Source organism: Chrysochloris asiatica, unplaced genomic scaffold (assembly GCF_000296735.1).
Source record: "Chrysochloris asiatica unplaced genomic scaffold, ChrAsi1.0 scaffold00028, whole genome shotgun sequence".
In the NCBI taxonomy this organism is placed as follows: domain Eukaryota; kingdom Metazoa; phylum Chordata; class Mammalia; order Afrosoricida; family Chrysochloridae; genus Chrysochloris; species Chrysochloris asiatica.
The window spans coordinates 1,119,600-1,135,727 of NW_006408546.1; the positions used below are offsets into that span (position 1 = coordinate 1,119,600).

The 16,128-nt window shown below is 40.8% G+C and overlaps 1 protein-coding gene across 1 annotated transcript in view; it reads left to right on the forward strand.

Moving 5' to 3' along the window:
- The window catches only part of RFTN1 (raftlin, lipid raft linker 1), a 307,136-nt gene that overhangs the window by 99,701 nt on the left and 191,307 nt on the right, over positions 1–16,128 (forward strand). The window contains exon 4 of the mRNA XM_006846631.1: positions 11,746–11,932. Within this exon, the coding sequence (XP_006846694.1) occupies positions 11,746–11,932 (187 nt within the window). The remainder of the gene's footprint in view (positions 1–11,745; positions 11,933–16,128) is intronic.

Sequence of the window (16,128 nt, forward strand, 5' to 3'; positions counted from 1 at the left end):
CTCACTCACTCACTCACTCTGTGTCTCTTGTTGAGCTCCCTGGTATTGACAGATCCATTAGTGGACGTAATTAGAAAAGCAAAGTCAGACTTTGAATAATTAAGTTAAAGTCACAAATGATTGTGGGACAAAATTATAGAAGCTTTTGCAGTTCAGCCTGTTGTTGCTTGCTGTGTAGAGTTAAATGAAATATGCAGTTGCTCTATGCAATGATTTCTTTCTTACGTTGGAAGCTGGTACATTCCCAGTAATGCAGTTTGAAATAGCAAAGATATAGCTTTGGCTCTTCTGCGGCTATCTGAAGGGCTTCATTTCCAGGGAATGAATAAAGCTGTGAATGTTTTGGCTAAACAAAACATAGTCATAGCAAAAGCAAAATCTACTTGATCCCCAGAGTGTTAAGAAATGTGGTTTTGTGGATTATATTCCTCCATGCCATTTTCATTCCTTTCTTTTCCTTATTTTTTTGACTCTTGGAATAATGACTTATTTGTTTACATAAAGTTATTTTCTGAAAGAAAAATAAAACAATTATTTCAGAAGAACTTTGGACTTTCATACCACCCCCAAATACCTTTTCAGCAATTTTAAAAAGCTAGTGTTTTTAATTGAATTGGCGGGGCGGGATGTTATCCATGGGATTAAAAACGTAATTATGTCCATGTGGTTCAAAACTCTTTGTTCATCTGTACACTGACATAGAAAAGGGAGGAGCTTAGAAATAGAGGCCAGTGTCAAATACCTGCAGCTGTGTCCTTGAAGACTTTGCTATAAATTGTGATGATGTGGGGATAAGTGGGATCAGAACCTTTTAATAGGTAATTGCCAATGTCTGCCCTGAACCTCCCCAGTACTGAGTGCAGACCAAGGATAGGAAGGAGTATAAAATATCTATCTCCCAGTTGCTGAATGCCCCTTTCAGACATTGCAACTTACCGGGTCTCAGCTCTGGGCCACATGGTGTTGAAAATTAAATTGGAATTACTTTAAGTGGAATTAAAGATTTGGAGATTTCCTATGAGGATCCAGATTTCTGGCTTTTTGAAAGTAAGAATTACAAGTTCTGGCACCATTAGGCCCATGTTGCCTGCCTGGTGAGAGGACAGGATGCTGCCCCCCTGGTCAGGCAGGGTCTAAGTGATCACTGTTTTCCCCTGGCTGCTGTTTTCTGGTTTATCTACTTGGCTCATGGGGTGGGAGGGGGGAGGCAGGTTTCTGGCCTTGGGATCTGCAGCAGGCCTTCTCCCAGGTCTGGAAATGAGATGAGAAGTCACCCGGAGAACTGGCCTTTACATTCCAAGGGACCAAGTCCGGATGTTCAATGAAGACATGGCGATTTAGGAGCACAAGGGACTCCCCACCTAGACAGCGCTTACAGCCTGACAAGTGTAGATTAAAACTATGGAATCTGACAGGGTGGAAAGCAGAGAGCTAAGTGTGATCTTGAAATGGAGGTTTGGTCACCACGGTGTCATTTTCTCACACGAGAGAGTCCTAATGGCTCTGACAGCCTTAGCAGTGCCCCCCTTCATGTTCAGTGTTGTTTATGTTCATAGAATATGAAAAGCTATAATTAGCAATTTGAAATTATAATGACATGGCTTACATGGGTCAGTCTAGGAGTCGGGGTGAGAGTGAAAATCCAGGAAGGCAAAATAAACTCAAAATAACTGGAGGTATTTTCTTTGTACCAGGTTAAGTCAAAAGTATTGCTGCAAAATCATAGAAACCACTGTGAAATAAAAATACCAAAATGTGAAGCTATTGTTTCTTGACATGTGCTCCATCTAGATGAACACACTTCTGAAGGTGTTGTTTCCATTTCTCTAAACCTTCCCTGGAGAATCCTGCATGCTTTGAATAACAACATCTCAAAATGGCAGTTATGGTATCCTTGAGCGACTCAGGTCGTGTTCCTTTGCAGTGTTTGAGTTTTCAAGTAAAAAAAAAAAAGTCTGGAGGAGCAAGATCAAACCTGTAGGGTTGATGGGATAAGGTTCCCCAATGAAATTGTCATAGGACAGCTCTCGATAGCCTTGAAGAATGAGCAGGTGTATTGTTCTAGTGGGGAACAATTCCTTGGTACAACTTTTCTGGCCTTTTTTTTAACCAATGCAGTGTACAGTTTTCTTAAAACATCTTCTTAATAAGCCACTGAGATTGTTCTTTGTCCTTTGAGAAAATTTATCAAGATTACACCCCCAAAACAGTGTCATAGTCTGAGACTATCTCTCTGCCTTGAATTGAACTGGCCCAGTAGCTCCCCACAAAATTGGACCTTGCTCTCTGTTATTAGTAAATCCAAGATGTGTCCCTGGTAACAGTTTGTTATATAAAGTTGTCATCTTCATTAGCTTCGATTTTGCTTAAAAGACTGATGGAAAGATCAGTCCTTTGAGCTAGCTAATCTTTGGGCAACACGCTTGACACACAGCAAACCAAAAACTTGCTGAGTCCAGGATGTTCGCTTAATCATGGAAAATGCCATGTGAGATCCCAACTTCAGTACTTATTTTATCGACAGTAATTCTTCAATCTTATTCCACCAGTCTTTGGACTTTACCCACAATTCTTCATTCATTGAAGTTGACAATCTTCCCTCTCTTGGCTCATCTTTGAAGTCTTCCTGAAAACCTTGATCCATCTAAAAACTGTTGTCTTATGTGGGGTAACATTCCCATAAACTTGGTGCAGTTTCAGTGATTTGGGAAGATGTCCGCTTGAGCTTTGTTAAAAATTTGTTATTAACCCTGTTCTTAAAACAGTTTGTTTTTTGTTTTTTGTTTTTCACAGAGTAAAAAGTATCCTGTTTTTAAAAGACATTCTAATGAGACTAGAACAAGCGTATTACAGGGAGAACTTGTCTGCAGACATTCATGATTGTAGAGACATGTTCAGACATGTTTTCTTGGGAATAAGTCCATGCATGTATGAACTGGAACCCTAATAGCAATACTTTTTGACTTACCCTGGCAGCACTCCTGTAGGATGAAGGAAACCCATCATCTCCAGCAATACCTCTTAGCAAATCTCCATTTATTCTCTCACCACTGGGCAAACTTTTCTTCCCTAGCATACCTCTGGAAAGTTCTCTCACGCCCAGGAGATACTTAGAATGCTGGGCAGGTAGGAGGCTTAGAGTTGGGGGACAGCAGAGAGTTGATTGTATGCTGCCATACCCGAAGCAGGTCATTTTCCGGTCTCTTTCCGTCTCTCCACCCATCTGTCTACCATCTCACTCACCCACACATGTGGTTGTTCCTTTGGTTCTTGTTAGGGGAAACTCAGTTCACACTGAAAGCATTTATGATTAATATAACATCATCTACTTACTCAGAAACTGGAACTTTAATCTCCAAATTGAAACAATAAAATAATTGCATTCCAAAGTTGGAGACTCTTTTCAGAATTACCCATCCAAGGCTTTCATTTTTTAAATGAGAGACCCAGTGGATGGGGAGGGAGTTATATGTCTTGCCCAGAATTACATAATTTCTAATCAAACTCAGGCAAACATTACAAAACAATAATAGTGTCGAAGTCACTCCTATGGGTGGGGTGAGAAACAGACTGCTGTTATTAAGTGCCGTCAAGTTGCATCCGCCTCATAGTGATCCTGCATAGGGTTTCTGAGGCTGTATATCTGCGGAAGCAGAACACCTCATCTTTCTCCTGAGGAGTGGCTGGTGGACTTGAACTGCCAGTCTTGTGATTTGCCAGCCAGTGCTTATCCTTTAGCGCCACCAGGAAACAGAGAAACAGACTAAGAGGTGGTGACTGTTGTGTCTATCATTTAGCATTAGCATTTTTCATTCATTTTTCTAGTAATCATAACTGGAGTATTGGTACAAGAGTTTATTTTTGTTTTGTTTTGATTTTAAGGTTAAGGTTCAAACAGAGACATGAAATTAAGGCCTTGAATCATATTTACAGTAGGAATCTGTTTAGTAGTATTACTATGGTAGGATTTCTGAGATTCATTTTTATTTATTTTTTAGCCATGAAGCTAAACTTACTTTGACAGCATGCATACCAAAAATTAAAAACATAAAATTGCTGAAGTTTGACAGGCAGTACAACTCAAGGTTTTAAGATGAAAATTTAAAAGATATTATGTTTTATTTAGGAAGGCTTTAACTATAAAGTGGTTGATTGAGTATTTTTAGTGCACTGATCTGGGACCCATGTTTTCTGTGTGGAATTCCAGGGTGTGGGGGGATGGGATTGAGTTGTTGATCCCAGCCCTCTAACCTGGCTTCCCACCCACCACGACCGCCACTGGTGTGTGTGCAAAGCCATGTCATTTACAGTCACGTAGTTGTGGTTGCCGACAGGTTCATTCCAATTCTTAGTGACCCCATCTGTTACAGAGCAGAATTACCTCATAGAGTTTTCTTGGCGTAATCTTTATGGAAGTAGATAAGTAGGGCTTTGTTCCCCTGAACTTCTCAGCTAGCAGCAAGCACTTATCCGTTGTGCCACTGTTATTGTTGTGTGCCCTTGAGTTGGTTCTGACCCATAGTGACCCTGTGTAGGTTTTCTGAGGAGCAGCTTAAACCACCGGCCTTGTGGTTCAAATGGACTTTGCAGTCCAGCACATTAACCCACAGCATCACACCAGAAATTCTTACCACCATGCTATTATGGTGCTGTTTTCTTCATTTCATACAAAGAAACCGAGTTTCACACACCAAAGCTTTATAGCTACTGAGGAGCATTGCGAGTATTAGAATTGTGAGTCTTCGAAACACATTGGCTGCTTTTATTTTATTTTATTTTAGCGTATGCGTAAGAGGAAATTAATATCTCTTATATTTGTATGAACTATCAAACTTCTAGTAAAGGTTTATTTTATTATAGCAATAAGAGTTTGAAATCCAGCAAGAGTTTAGAAACTTCAGGAAAGATTGCTCTGTAGAGCCTGGCTAAGTTTGACGTCTGATACTCAATGGCTCACAGATGGGCTTCACATACAGTTTTCGCAAAGAAAGGGGCATTTTAGTGCTGCACTGCATTTTTAGCTTTGATCTATACAGTGAAATTCCCTTTCAGAAAGGTTTACACTCCCACCAAAAACTCATTCAGTTTTCCCAAAAACAACAACAACAAACAAAAACCAACCAGCGTCTGCACCCCATGTGGTTACACTTTTTAGCTCAGTGGCTTCATAACCTCTTGACAATAGAGACATGCCAGGTTCCCTTGCACCACCTACATGCAGGCTGCTCCCAACATGTACAGGGCCTGGAAGGGAACTACAAATAGAGACCTTATGCCTGGGCCAGGAGTGGAGTGAAGCAAGCAAGGTAACATTTTCAATAAAGATAGGCTCAGAAACACTTTGCAGCTGAGGCATATTGGAGTGAGGCCAAAGAAAATGAAATAATTCGGATCCAGTCTGTATTTCAATTTTTGATACTTGGTTCATCATGGATTTTTTGCATTCACTTTTATTTTTTAACATACTGCATTGGGAGATTATTTATCTGGTTACTGAGCTTTTGGTGCCCCCTAAATATGGCACCAGAGGTGTGTGCGGGACTCCCCTTACTTACTGTAAGCCTCTACTGTGGGCTGAGGGCATGCTCATAGATGGCACCAGTCTACCCGCATGACAGACTAGGGATTAAGTCTGCAAGGTGGGCCTATTTGGACTGGGAGGAGCATAGTCTTGGCTATGTGGTGTGAGATCAGAAAGTTGGGGCACAGATCACAGGTGGGCACAAACCCTTAGGTCCACATTTCCTTGCCCATGGAAAGGAGAATGGTTGGAAGAAGATCAAAGGGAGATGCTCTGGAGCAGTGTTTTCAACATCAGGACCTGTGAAACACTGGGTTTCTGGCCTTGTCCCGGTTCTGATTCATTGCATGTTGTATGGAAATGAGAACTGATGTTACAGTAAATAATTTTTTAATGTATTTTTTTAAGTAATACTTTTAAAAAATAATTAAGATTATAAATAATATTGTTATTACATATAAAGAATCAAATAAAAAGATCCAATAAGTCTACCACCTAAATGACCTTGTTGATAATAGCAGTAAAAGTATAAAATAAAGTAAAAATGACCTCTCTACACTTCCCTCCTTACTCCACTTGCTCTCTCCAAGGTCGCTGGGAGTCACCAGCATTTCAGAACAACAACAAACTTTATAACATTTTCGTATGCTCCTGAGGGACCCAAAAGAAGGCTTAAATCAATGGAGAGTGATACTATGTTCTTGGAAAGGAGCTCACACCATCAGGAATAGTTCCCTTTCCCTCAATTAAGCTATAATTTGAGCACAATCTAATAAAAATATCAACATGTGGTGTTTTCTGGGGGGAGGGGTGGTGCCTGACAAGCTAAATTTTAAAACCATTTGGAAAAACAATAAAATACAGGAAGATTCCAAAAATAAATAGGGAGATAAGATTCAGAAAATAAGCCTAGTCAAATATTAAAATGTAATATGAAACTAAGCTAGTGTTGTACTGGTACATGGATAGATAGATTAATGGATCATAGTCATAAACTTAAATACATTCAGGAGTATAATGCATGATAGAGGTAGCATCTCAAATCAATGAAAAATGGATAAATCTGGGAGAATGTGTTGAATTCATATTGCATGCTTTATGCCAGATAAATTCCAAATGGATCAAAAGTTTACATGCAAAAAATGAAATATGCATTACTACAAATAACATGAGAATTGTTTTATAATCTCAGGTCTTTCTGCTATGATATCAAACTCTAAAGTTATAGAAGAAAAGATTGATAAATTCAACTTTACAACGAAAAATCCATAGCACAGCCATCTCATGTCAGGTCAACTCAAACAATAAATTGGGAAAGATATTTGCAACTGGTATCACAAATGAGAGCTAAGTTTCCTGATTGTTGTTGTTAAGGGCCAACAAGTTGGTTCTGACGCATAGCGACCCTGTATGTTTCTAAGGAATGGTTGGTGAACTTGAACCACCAACCTTGCGGATCAAACTGCATTCACTGGCAGCACCACACCAGGACTCCAGTTTTCTGATTGTTGTTGTTGTTGTTAAATGCCGTTGAGTCAGTTCCAACCCTTAGCGACCCTGTACAGGGTTTCCAAGGCTGTAAATCTTTACGGCAGCAGAAAGCCTCATCTTTCTCCCGTGGAGTGGCTGGTAGTTTCGAACTGCTGACCTTGTGGTTCGCAGCCCGATTTGTAACCACTACGCTACCAGAGCTCCCTGATAGAGTAAGTAAAAAGCACCTTTGACCCAATAAAAAAGTAGAGAAAGGTTCTGAACTGTTTCCAGAAAAGGACATACAGAAAGCATTTACACATGAAATGGTCAATATGAGAAAATATGAATTCTATAATAAGAGAAATGCAAGTTACAAAATTCTGGATTTTTTTTTTTTTTTTTTCATCTTTGAAGTTAGCCATGATCCAAAAACTTGATACCACACTTCTCTGCTAGGGCGAAGAGAAAAAACTATTGTAAATCATGCTGGTGATAGGTGAATCTATCCTGTTTCTTTTATGGAAATATCACAATACCTGAAACATGAGGCTTTCTGCTCCCATATAGATTTATAGCCTCGGAAACCCTGTACAGGGTCGCTATGAGTCGCAAATGACTCCACAGCACATGATCACTACTATAGTGTTAAACCAGCAACTCCACATCTAGAAATTTGTGTTGTAGATATACTGCATATACATACATGGGAAATCATGTTGTTATGTGCTGTCGAGTCGATTCTGACTCACAGTGACCCTGTAAAGAGTTTCTGCGACTGTACCTCTTTGCAGAAGCAGAAAGCTTCTACAGCCGAACTTGTGGTTTTGTTGTCCAGTGCTTATCTTTCTGAGCCACAGTGTTCCCATAAAATGATGTAGGAGCCATAATTTTTATTGCAGCATTACTCATAAAAGCAAAAGTTTGAATAATCTCTGATAAATCACACAATGGGATGTTCTACATCTGTGAAAATGAAACAGTGAGGACAAGTTCTGTGTACTGATATGAAAAGTTCTCTCAGAATAGTATACTGCTAACTGATAAAAAGCCAGGTAAGTAATGTTACTCCACCATTTGTGTAAACCTGAGGTTAGGGTAGAGGTAACATTGACGGGTTCCGTGGACAAAATAGTGAATGAGCTAGGAAGCATCTAAAGAAGATGGAAGTAATGTACAGTCACTGTACCAAGAAATAATTGGTCAGTGTTCAACCTTTTCAGTAGGTAGCATAGTACTGAACCGATAGTGTTGAAGGAAGAAGTTCAGGCTGCACTGAAGTTGTTGGCAAAAAACAAGACACCACTGGTTGAAGGAATACAAATGGAAAATTTTCAACAAACATGCAGCACTGGGAGAGAACAAACAAGATGGCGGATTGGGTGGAAGTGCAGTGAGGAACTCCGTCAGAAACAACACAGAATACCGACCCAAGCAGGCTCAAGAGATGGTCCCAGAACGCTAAACCACATATACAGTAATATTTAGAAGGTTGGAAGACTTATAGCTAGGAGAATTTGTAGCAGAAGCAAGAAATCCAGCTGCTCCTGGAGCCACCATCTTGGGCAAGACCAAGTGGGGGAAGGATCACAGCAGCCACGGATGCCTGAAAGAACCATGGAGATAAAGGTGTGGACTTTCTTTTTTTTTGTTGGTCTCTGTTCATTGGTGTCTCACTGTCTGTGTACCTCCATTCTGGTGACTAGAGGGGGTGCCAGAGTGAGTGGACACCCCACCCCCAACCCCACTCCAAGAGGGTTCTACTACACATGCACACAGATCTCCTCAAAATTTAAAGTGAATGTAAAACTGATGCTCTGACCTACACCTATGGAAGCAGTAGCTCAAAAAAGGGAATAAATCCTTACAGCAAGAATCATTCCCACCCCCTCCACAGACGGGATGGGCAACTTGGACATTGGCTACCCAAAATGGGGGATGGGGGGGCTACAAAGGCAAGAAGTGACTGGCTTACAAGCTTTCAAGAGGGAACCTAGATACAGAGGGCTTGGAGGAAGGTAGAACTCCAGTGAGTAGTATTCAATCTGACTAGGTGGGGCTGATGCAATGAAATGCAGACGGGTCTCTTGTGATACAATAGTGAATAATTGTTATCAGGACTGATTGTTAGGGTTGGAAATGTAAAGGTAGACGTTTTATAGCAAGGAGGGAAGTGATTAACTTTTCAGTCTAGGAGCGGAGGTCCCTGGGACCATCAAAGGAGAAGAGCGGAGAGCAGGACCCTACCCAGAGAAGCAGTGACGCCTGAAATGGAGCCAGAGATGATGATGTGGAGCGATGGAGCAGCTGGAGACTTTAGATCCAGAGAGGGAGAGCGACTGTGTGCTGAAGACCGGGGGCAGGCTTGCAGGGTATACCCTTTGGTTGGTTGATGATGCATGGAGGGGATTGTAACCATGGCAATGAGACAATGAGACAATATAATGAATGTAAAATTAATGTTCTCCCATGTAAACTATCACATAATTCACAATAAAACATTAAAAAACAAAACAAAAACTGATGCTCTGCCCTGTAAAATTGCACTCAGTCCACAATAAAAACCTTAAAAAAAAAAACCATGCAGCACTGGTGGTGCTCACTAAACTATTCCAAGAAATAATGGAAGACAGCTATCTGGCCAGCCTATTGGAAGAGATCTATATTTGTGTCCATTCCAAAGAAAGTGCCCAATGGAATGTGAAAATCATCCAACAGTGAGTGTCATTAATATCACGTGCAAGTAAAATTTTGCTTAGGATAATTAAAAAAACAGCTGCGACAGTAAATTGACAGGGAACTGCAAAAAATGAAAACAGGAGTAAGAAGAGGATGTAGAATGACAGATGTCATTGCTGGCATCAGATGGATTATGACTAAAAGCAAAAAAATACCAGAAAGTTGTTTACTTGTGTTTTATTGACTATGCAAAGGCATTCAAATTGTGTGGATCAAAATAAACTATGGGTAACATAGTGGAGAATGGGAATGCCAGAACATTTCATTGTATGCACGAGGAACCTGTAGACAGAGACATAGAACAAGAAGTAGTCATCAGAACAGAACAAGATGATTTGAATAGGTTTAAATCAAGAAAGGTGTGTGCCAGGGTTGTATCCTTTTACCATATTTATTCAATCTGTATGCTGAACAAAGAATTTGAGAAGCTGAATTATATGAAGAAGAATGTGGTATCAGGATTGGAGAAAGAATAATAGCCTGTGACATGCAGATGACATAACCTTGCTTGCTGGAAGCAAAAAGGAGTTAAAATATTTACTGATGAAGATCAAGGACTACAACCCTCAATATGAATTGTATCTCAATATAAAGAAAACAAAAATCTTCAAAACTGGACTAGTGAGTCCAATTGTTAAAGATTTCATTTTGCTTGGATCCACAATCAACACTCATGGAGGCAGCAGTCAAAAAAATCAAATGACATGTTGCATTACACAGATCTGCTGCAATGTTAAAAGAACAAAGATGTCACTTTGAGCAGTGTGGTGCACCTGCCCAAGCCATGGTATTTTCAGTAGCCTTATATGCATGTGAAAGTTGGACAATGAATAAGGAAGACCGGAGAAGAATTGATGCATTTGAATTATGGTCTTGGAGATTATTGAAAGTACCATGGATTTCCAAAAGAACAAACAAGTCTGTCTTGGGAGAAGTACAGCCAGAATATCCTTAGAAGTGAGAATGGCACGCTGTTGCCTCTCGTTCTTTAGACACATTGTTAGGAGGGATCAGTTCCTGGAGAATGACAGCATTCTTGATAAAGTGAAAGGCCAATAAGAGGGAGACTCCGAAGGAGATGCATTGACACAGTGGCTACAACAATGGACTCAAACACAACTGTGAAAATGGTGCAAGACTTAGAAGTATTTCATTCTGTGGTACATAGTGTCACTATGAGTTGGAATTGACTCAATGATGCCAAACAACAACAACAATTTACTTGTAAATGAACTTAGAGATTGTTAATATGTATACAGAAACTGAATACTGTTGATTACTTCTAGGGAAATAACACGGGGCCAGGTAATAGGACTGGGGCGGAGACTTCACTGTATAGACATTTGTACTATTTCACTTTTGAACCTTGTCTGTCCTTCTCAAAATAAGGAAATTTAAAATTCAAATTTAAAAATAATTTGGTACTTGAAAATATTTGCTAGCTGTTTTGATATGTGTAATTCTAACGTTGAGTTACTTTCAGTGTCTTTTCAAATATTGATTAACCTTTTATGATTTTTAATCAGTTGCTTTATCATCTACTTTGTCCATTTTTCTGTTTTCAGTGGTTTATGTTACAAATTAAGGAAATTCATCATTTTTTGATTGTCACAGAAATTTTGTTCTAGTTTTTCTTTTCTTTATGCTGTTTTCTGCCACCTACAACTTTATGTGTGCATGAAGTCATTTTTAGTTTTTTTTCTTTTCTGTTTTCCTTCCTCCTTGCTTCCCTCCCTCCCTTGGTTCTTTCTTTCCTTTCTTCCAGTGTAAGTGGCTTTGCCTTTTATGCTACGTGATTTAAGAATCCAGCAGGAGTGCCTTTGGATGTGTGGGAAAATGACCTGTCCCTTCTAGTTTGAGGACAGCAGCTAAAAGGGGAACAAATTGAGTTTTTGGCAAGGGCTGAACTCGAGGAGCTTCCCTTCAGGCAGAGACACTTGCCTGAGTGGGGTAGCGGTGAGCATGGGGGTGAATCTCATAAGACTCTGCTGAGCCTCTGCTCTCTCCCTTCCCAGCGGAGCTCCCAAGATCCTCTGCGGTGAGGCTGGCGTCCCTGCGGGACCTTCCTGCCCAGCTCCTGGAGCTCTACCAGCAAGGCTTCTGGCTAGCTGCCTTGCATCCGTTTGTGCAGCCAACCCGTGAGCAGGAGAAGACACCCCTCAAGCACATCTTCAGGGCCATCCTGGTCAAGAAAACAGAAAGGTAAGACGTCTGTGTGGTGGAGAATTAGCGTCTAGCTGTGGCTCGTATTGAACAAGGACCCAGTTGAAACGGAACACTGTTCCCAGGACCTCTGTCCTCTCTGACAAATAAAGAGAAAAGCTAGACAACAGGAGGGGAACTTCACAGTATCTTGCAAGGAAACCAAATGCCAAATGCCAAACCTGACTGCATAATTAGAGTTCCATTTTTCATCCTTTCTGTCCTTAATTTATTGCATTGAACTCTGCAGGAAGATGTCTCCTGTGAAGAGGTGTACTCCCAGAATGATACAGCTAGTAAAAGTAGAAGGCTATTAATCTGAATAGCACAGTCGGAAAGCACAATAGTTTTTATAAAGGCTATACACAAACTTGAGGAGCTCTGGTAGCGTAGTGGTTACAAATCGGGCTGCGAACCTTAAGGTCAGCAGTTCTAAACTACCAGCTGTTCCGCGGGAGAAAGATAAGGCTTTCTGCTCCCGTAAAGATTTACAGCCTCAGAAACCCTGTACAGGGTTGCTATGGGTCAGAATCCACTCAACAGCACTTAACAACAACAACAACATATACAAACTTAAGGATCCCTAGTGGCATAGTAGTTAAGTGAAAGCTTGGTGTCAAACTCGCTGGCTGCTCCACAGAAGGAAGATGCGGCTGTCAGCTTCTTTCTATAGGATTTACAGCCTTGGAAACCCTATGGGGCAGTTCTACTCTGACCTGTAGGGTTATTGTGAGTCACAATCAGATCGATAGTGACGGGTTTTATTTTTTGTTTCTTTGTTGTTGTTGTTGTTACTGTTTTATATACAAACTTAAAGTCTTCCCTCAAATTTTAGAAACGCTTGAAAATTTTGAACCCATCATAAATCTGTCAATCACTTATAGGGAAAAAAAAATCTGAATCAAGTGCTATAATTGATTTGGTTTTGATTTTGATTTTCAAGGCTCTTGGTTTGTTTTTTACACTGGCTTGCCTCATTAGAATGCTTACTCTTACATTTTTTATTGAGCCTAATTAGGAAAAGGGAGTCCTGGTGTGGCACTGTAGGTTAATGCACTAGACAGCAAGGTTGGTTTGTACCGCAAGGTTGGCAGTTCAAGCTCACCAGCTACTCCTTGGAAACCCTATACAAGGTTGCTGTGAGTTGGAACTGACTCAATGGCACTAAACAACAACAATTAGGAAAAGGGAGTCCCCAATGATTGTGAACGTTGGCCCAGGATTGGGCACTGTTTTGTTCTGTTGTGCATAGGGTTGCTATGAATTTGACCACTCGATAGCACCTAACAACAACAACAACAGGTCGTCCAAATGGTTAACAGTCTCATTTGACACATTTGGAGTACACCCAGAAGAAAGCCCTGGCGATTTACTTAAGAACAATTAACCACTTTTTGAAAACTCTGTGAGCACAGTTCTGCTCTCACCCACACGGGGTCATCATTAGTTAGAATCGACTTGACAGCAATTAGAAAAAAAAAAAAAACAGGAAAAGAGAGGTGGCGGTTGGTTTTCAAGCAGACCAATATTAATTTTACAGGATTAAAAAAATGAGAGGGAGGTGCAAAGTTCAATATGGTTTTGCTACTTTCATAACAATAAAAATTGAAATGAGGGACTTCCAGCAAGATGGTGGACCAAACAGACCCTCTACAACAAAGATACACAAACAGATGAAAATCCTGGAGCCCAGAACATCAGAGGAAAGGACAGAGAAGTAGACTGAGTACTTGCTGGGAAGAGAATCTCAGAGATGGTGAGAGAGGGAGACTTACTAGTGAACAGCTGGCCATTCCAGCATGGCCGTCTTGAACTTTTATGAGCAGCTTTGGTGACAGAAGGTGGCCTGGCAGAGCAGATTTGCACAGGTGAAGGGAAAGGTGTGATTCCTTCTTTTTCCCCATCTTCCTCTGGTGACCGGAGCTGTGGCTACCTTCCACCCTCATCCACCCCCAGTGCAGACCCTGCTTTCTGGAGTTTCGGAGCCCCGTGGTTGTGAGCTACGCTAGTGTGATGTGGGGGGCCCAGCTATTCCATTTTGGTGCCTGTATCTAGGCAGGCTGGGCTTTAGACCTACGTAGCCCACAGAGTCACCACACCAGCAGTAGTCTAGCAGAAACTCTTGTAACCACTTACGATGCCTCCAGCTGCCCTGTGGTCCTAACATACACTGAAATCAGCTCCATCAAGGACCTCCATGAACTACTTCCAGATTGAGGGCCTTGAGCATAGGTAACACCTTGGCCTATGAGAGCTCCATGTAGGACTCTGCTCTCACATACCGCTTTGTGAGCTCCTTGTCTGGCAGGAGGCCTCCACCCCCCCACCCCCCCACCCCACCCCCGAGTTTTCTCATGCCAAGTCCCAAGAGCTGCACTGTTTTGTTTTGTTTTTTTCCTTTCATTGTTTCATGGTTTTTGTTTGCTTATTCCTTCTTTTCCATCTTCTCTTTCCATTCCCTTGAATTGTATCCTTTCTTTTTCTACTTTGGTTTTTCCTTTTTTTCCTGTTCTCATTTCCACTTTTTCCCTTTTGATCTTTCTTTTTACTACTCTCTCTTTCTCTTTTCATCCTTCCTTGCCCTGGTTTTTCTAAGTGGTTTCTTTCTTCTTCCTTTTATTTTCTCTCTTAGTTTTCTCTTTTGTAGCTCCATTTTCCTCTCCCTTTTTTCACTTTTTTAGGGAAGTGAACAGGGTACAATTCAGTATCAGAAAAACTCATGATGCAGCAGTTCTCCAGTCAAGAACACCTCTTGTCTGCCTTTCTACAGGCTTGCCTCTCTCTTACCGTTGACCTCTCAGCCATGTCGTCCCTTGGCCTCTGTCCTTCTCCAGCAAGTGTTATAAAGTTCTTTTAGTCAGTTTGTGAAGGCCCAAAGGACACATTGTACAAGGCAGTCTCCTGCCCATAGGCACTCAGCTTTGTTCAGTACAAGGGCTAGAGCTTGCAACTGCTCTGTCTTTCCATGCCACCATCTCTGCCTTTGCCTCTGCTGTTACTGCTTTTCTAAGGAGGGATTTCACACTCATGCTCTTCCTTCTTGATGATCTTGGGTCATCCTTCCTGCTTCTGAGATGGCTCCTTTTAAACCTAGCTGGATGGCAAAAGTTAACCAATCCATCTTAGAGTCCTATGTATATTATTTGCATGATCCCACCCTATCTCTTGACGGGTATTAAGAAGAAATTGGATAGAAAAACCATATCAAGTAAATTCAAGGTACCACAGAGGAGTACACCGTAGATTTTTCTGGGGCCGCATTTTCTAGATGACACAGTGAAGGGTTGAGACTAAATGCTTTCCATGGCCTGTTCCAATTCTAAAAAGTATCTGATAGGGTGAAATTGGCAAGGAAACCCTTCTTCAGGAATAGGTACCTCTGCTTCTCGGACTAATCTATTACAAGCCAGCAACGGAGCTGGGGTGCTAAAAGGGGTTTCTTTACTTATACTGAGGGCAGGATGTGCACATATCAACTTACTTTCTGGAACAGGAAAATGAATAAAGCTATTAAGATAAGACACTGGTATAAACCTTGGAGGGTTTTCAAGAAAGGGAAGATGTCAGTGTCCCTAGTTTGAGTTTACTCAAGTTCAGAGTCATCCAGCCTCCTGGATAACTTTCATGAACATTACAAGCTCCTTGATAAGCAGATACAGAGAATGAAATTCCTTGGATAGCTTTTGAGCTGGGTCATTGGAACTACCTTCTTTTAAATAAAGCAGCAAATTCTTGGTAATTTACCATGTAGAATTTAAATTTAAAAATGACTAAGAGGCTCTCGCTTACTCCCATTCCCAGCAGTATTGGGATTGGAAGAGTGGTGAGGTTGGTGGGAAGCAAGGATGTTACAAGATATAATTTTAAAGTACAAGTATGTTCTCTGCTTGCAAATATAATAACCATATGTTTTTCCATCAAAGACTTCACACTATTAAAACAAAACAACAAAGGGCACTGCAGAACATTTTCTGTGTCAGTGGGAAGCTTAAAGATACTAAAAACAAAACAAAGAAAAACTTATGTGATTAATTTTTAATAAGAACAATTGAAATGATATTTTTCACAAAGTCTGCCAATGTTCTGACAGCTATTGATGCTGTTAAATGAAATTATTTAGCTCTCAGAAAGGAAGTAAATGCCTGGTTAATACTCTCCAAGTATGTTGTTGTTGTTGTTGTCAGGTGCCATTGAGT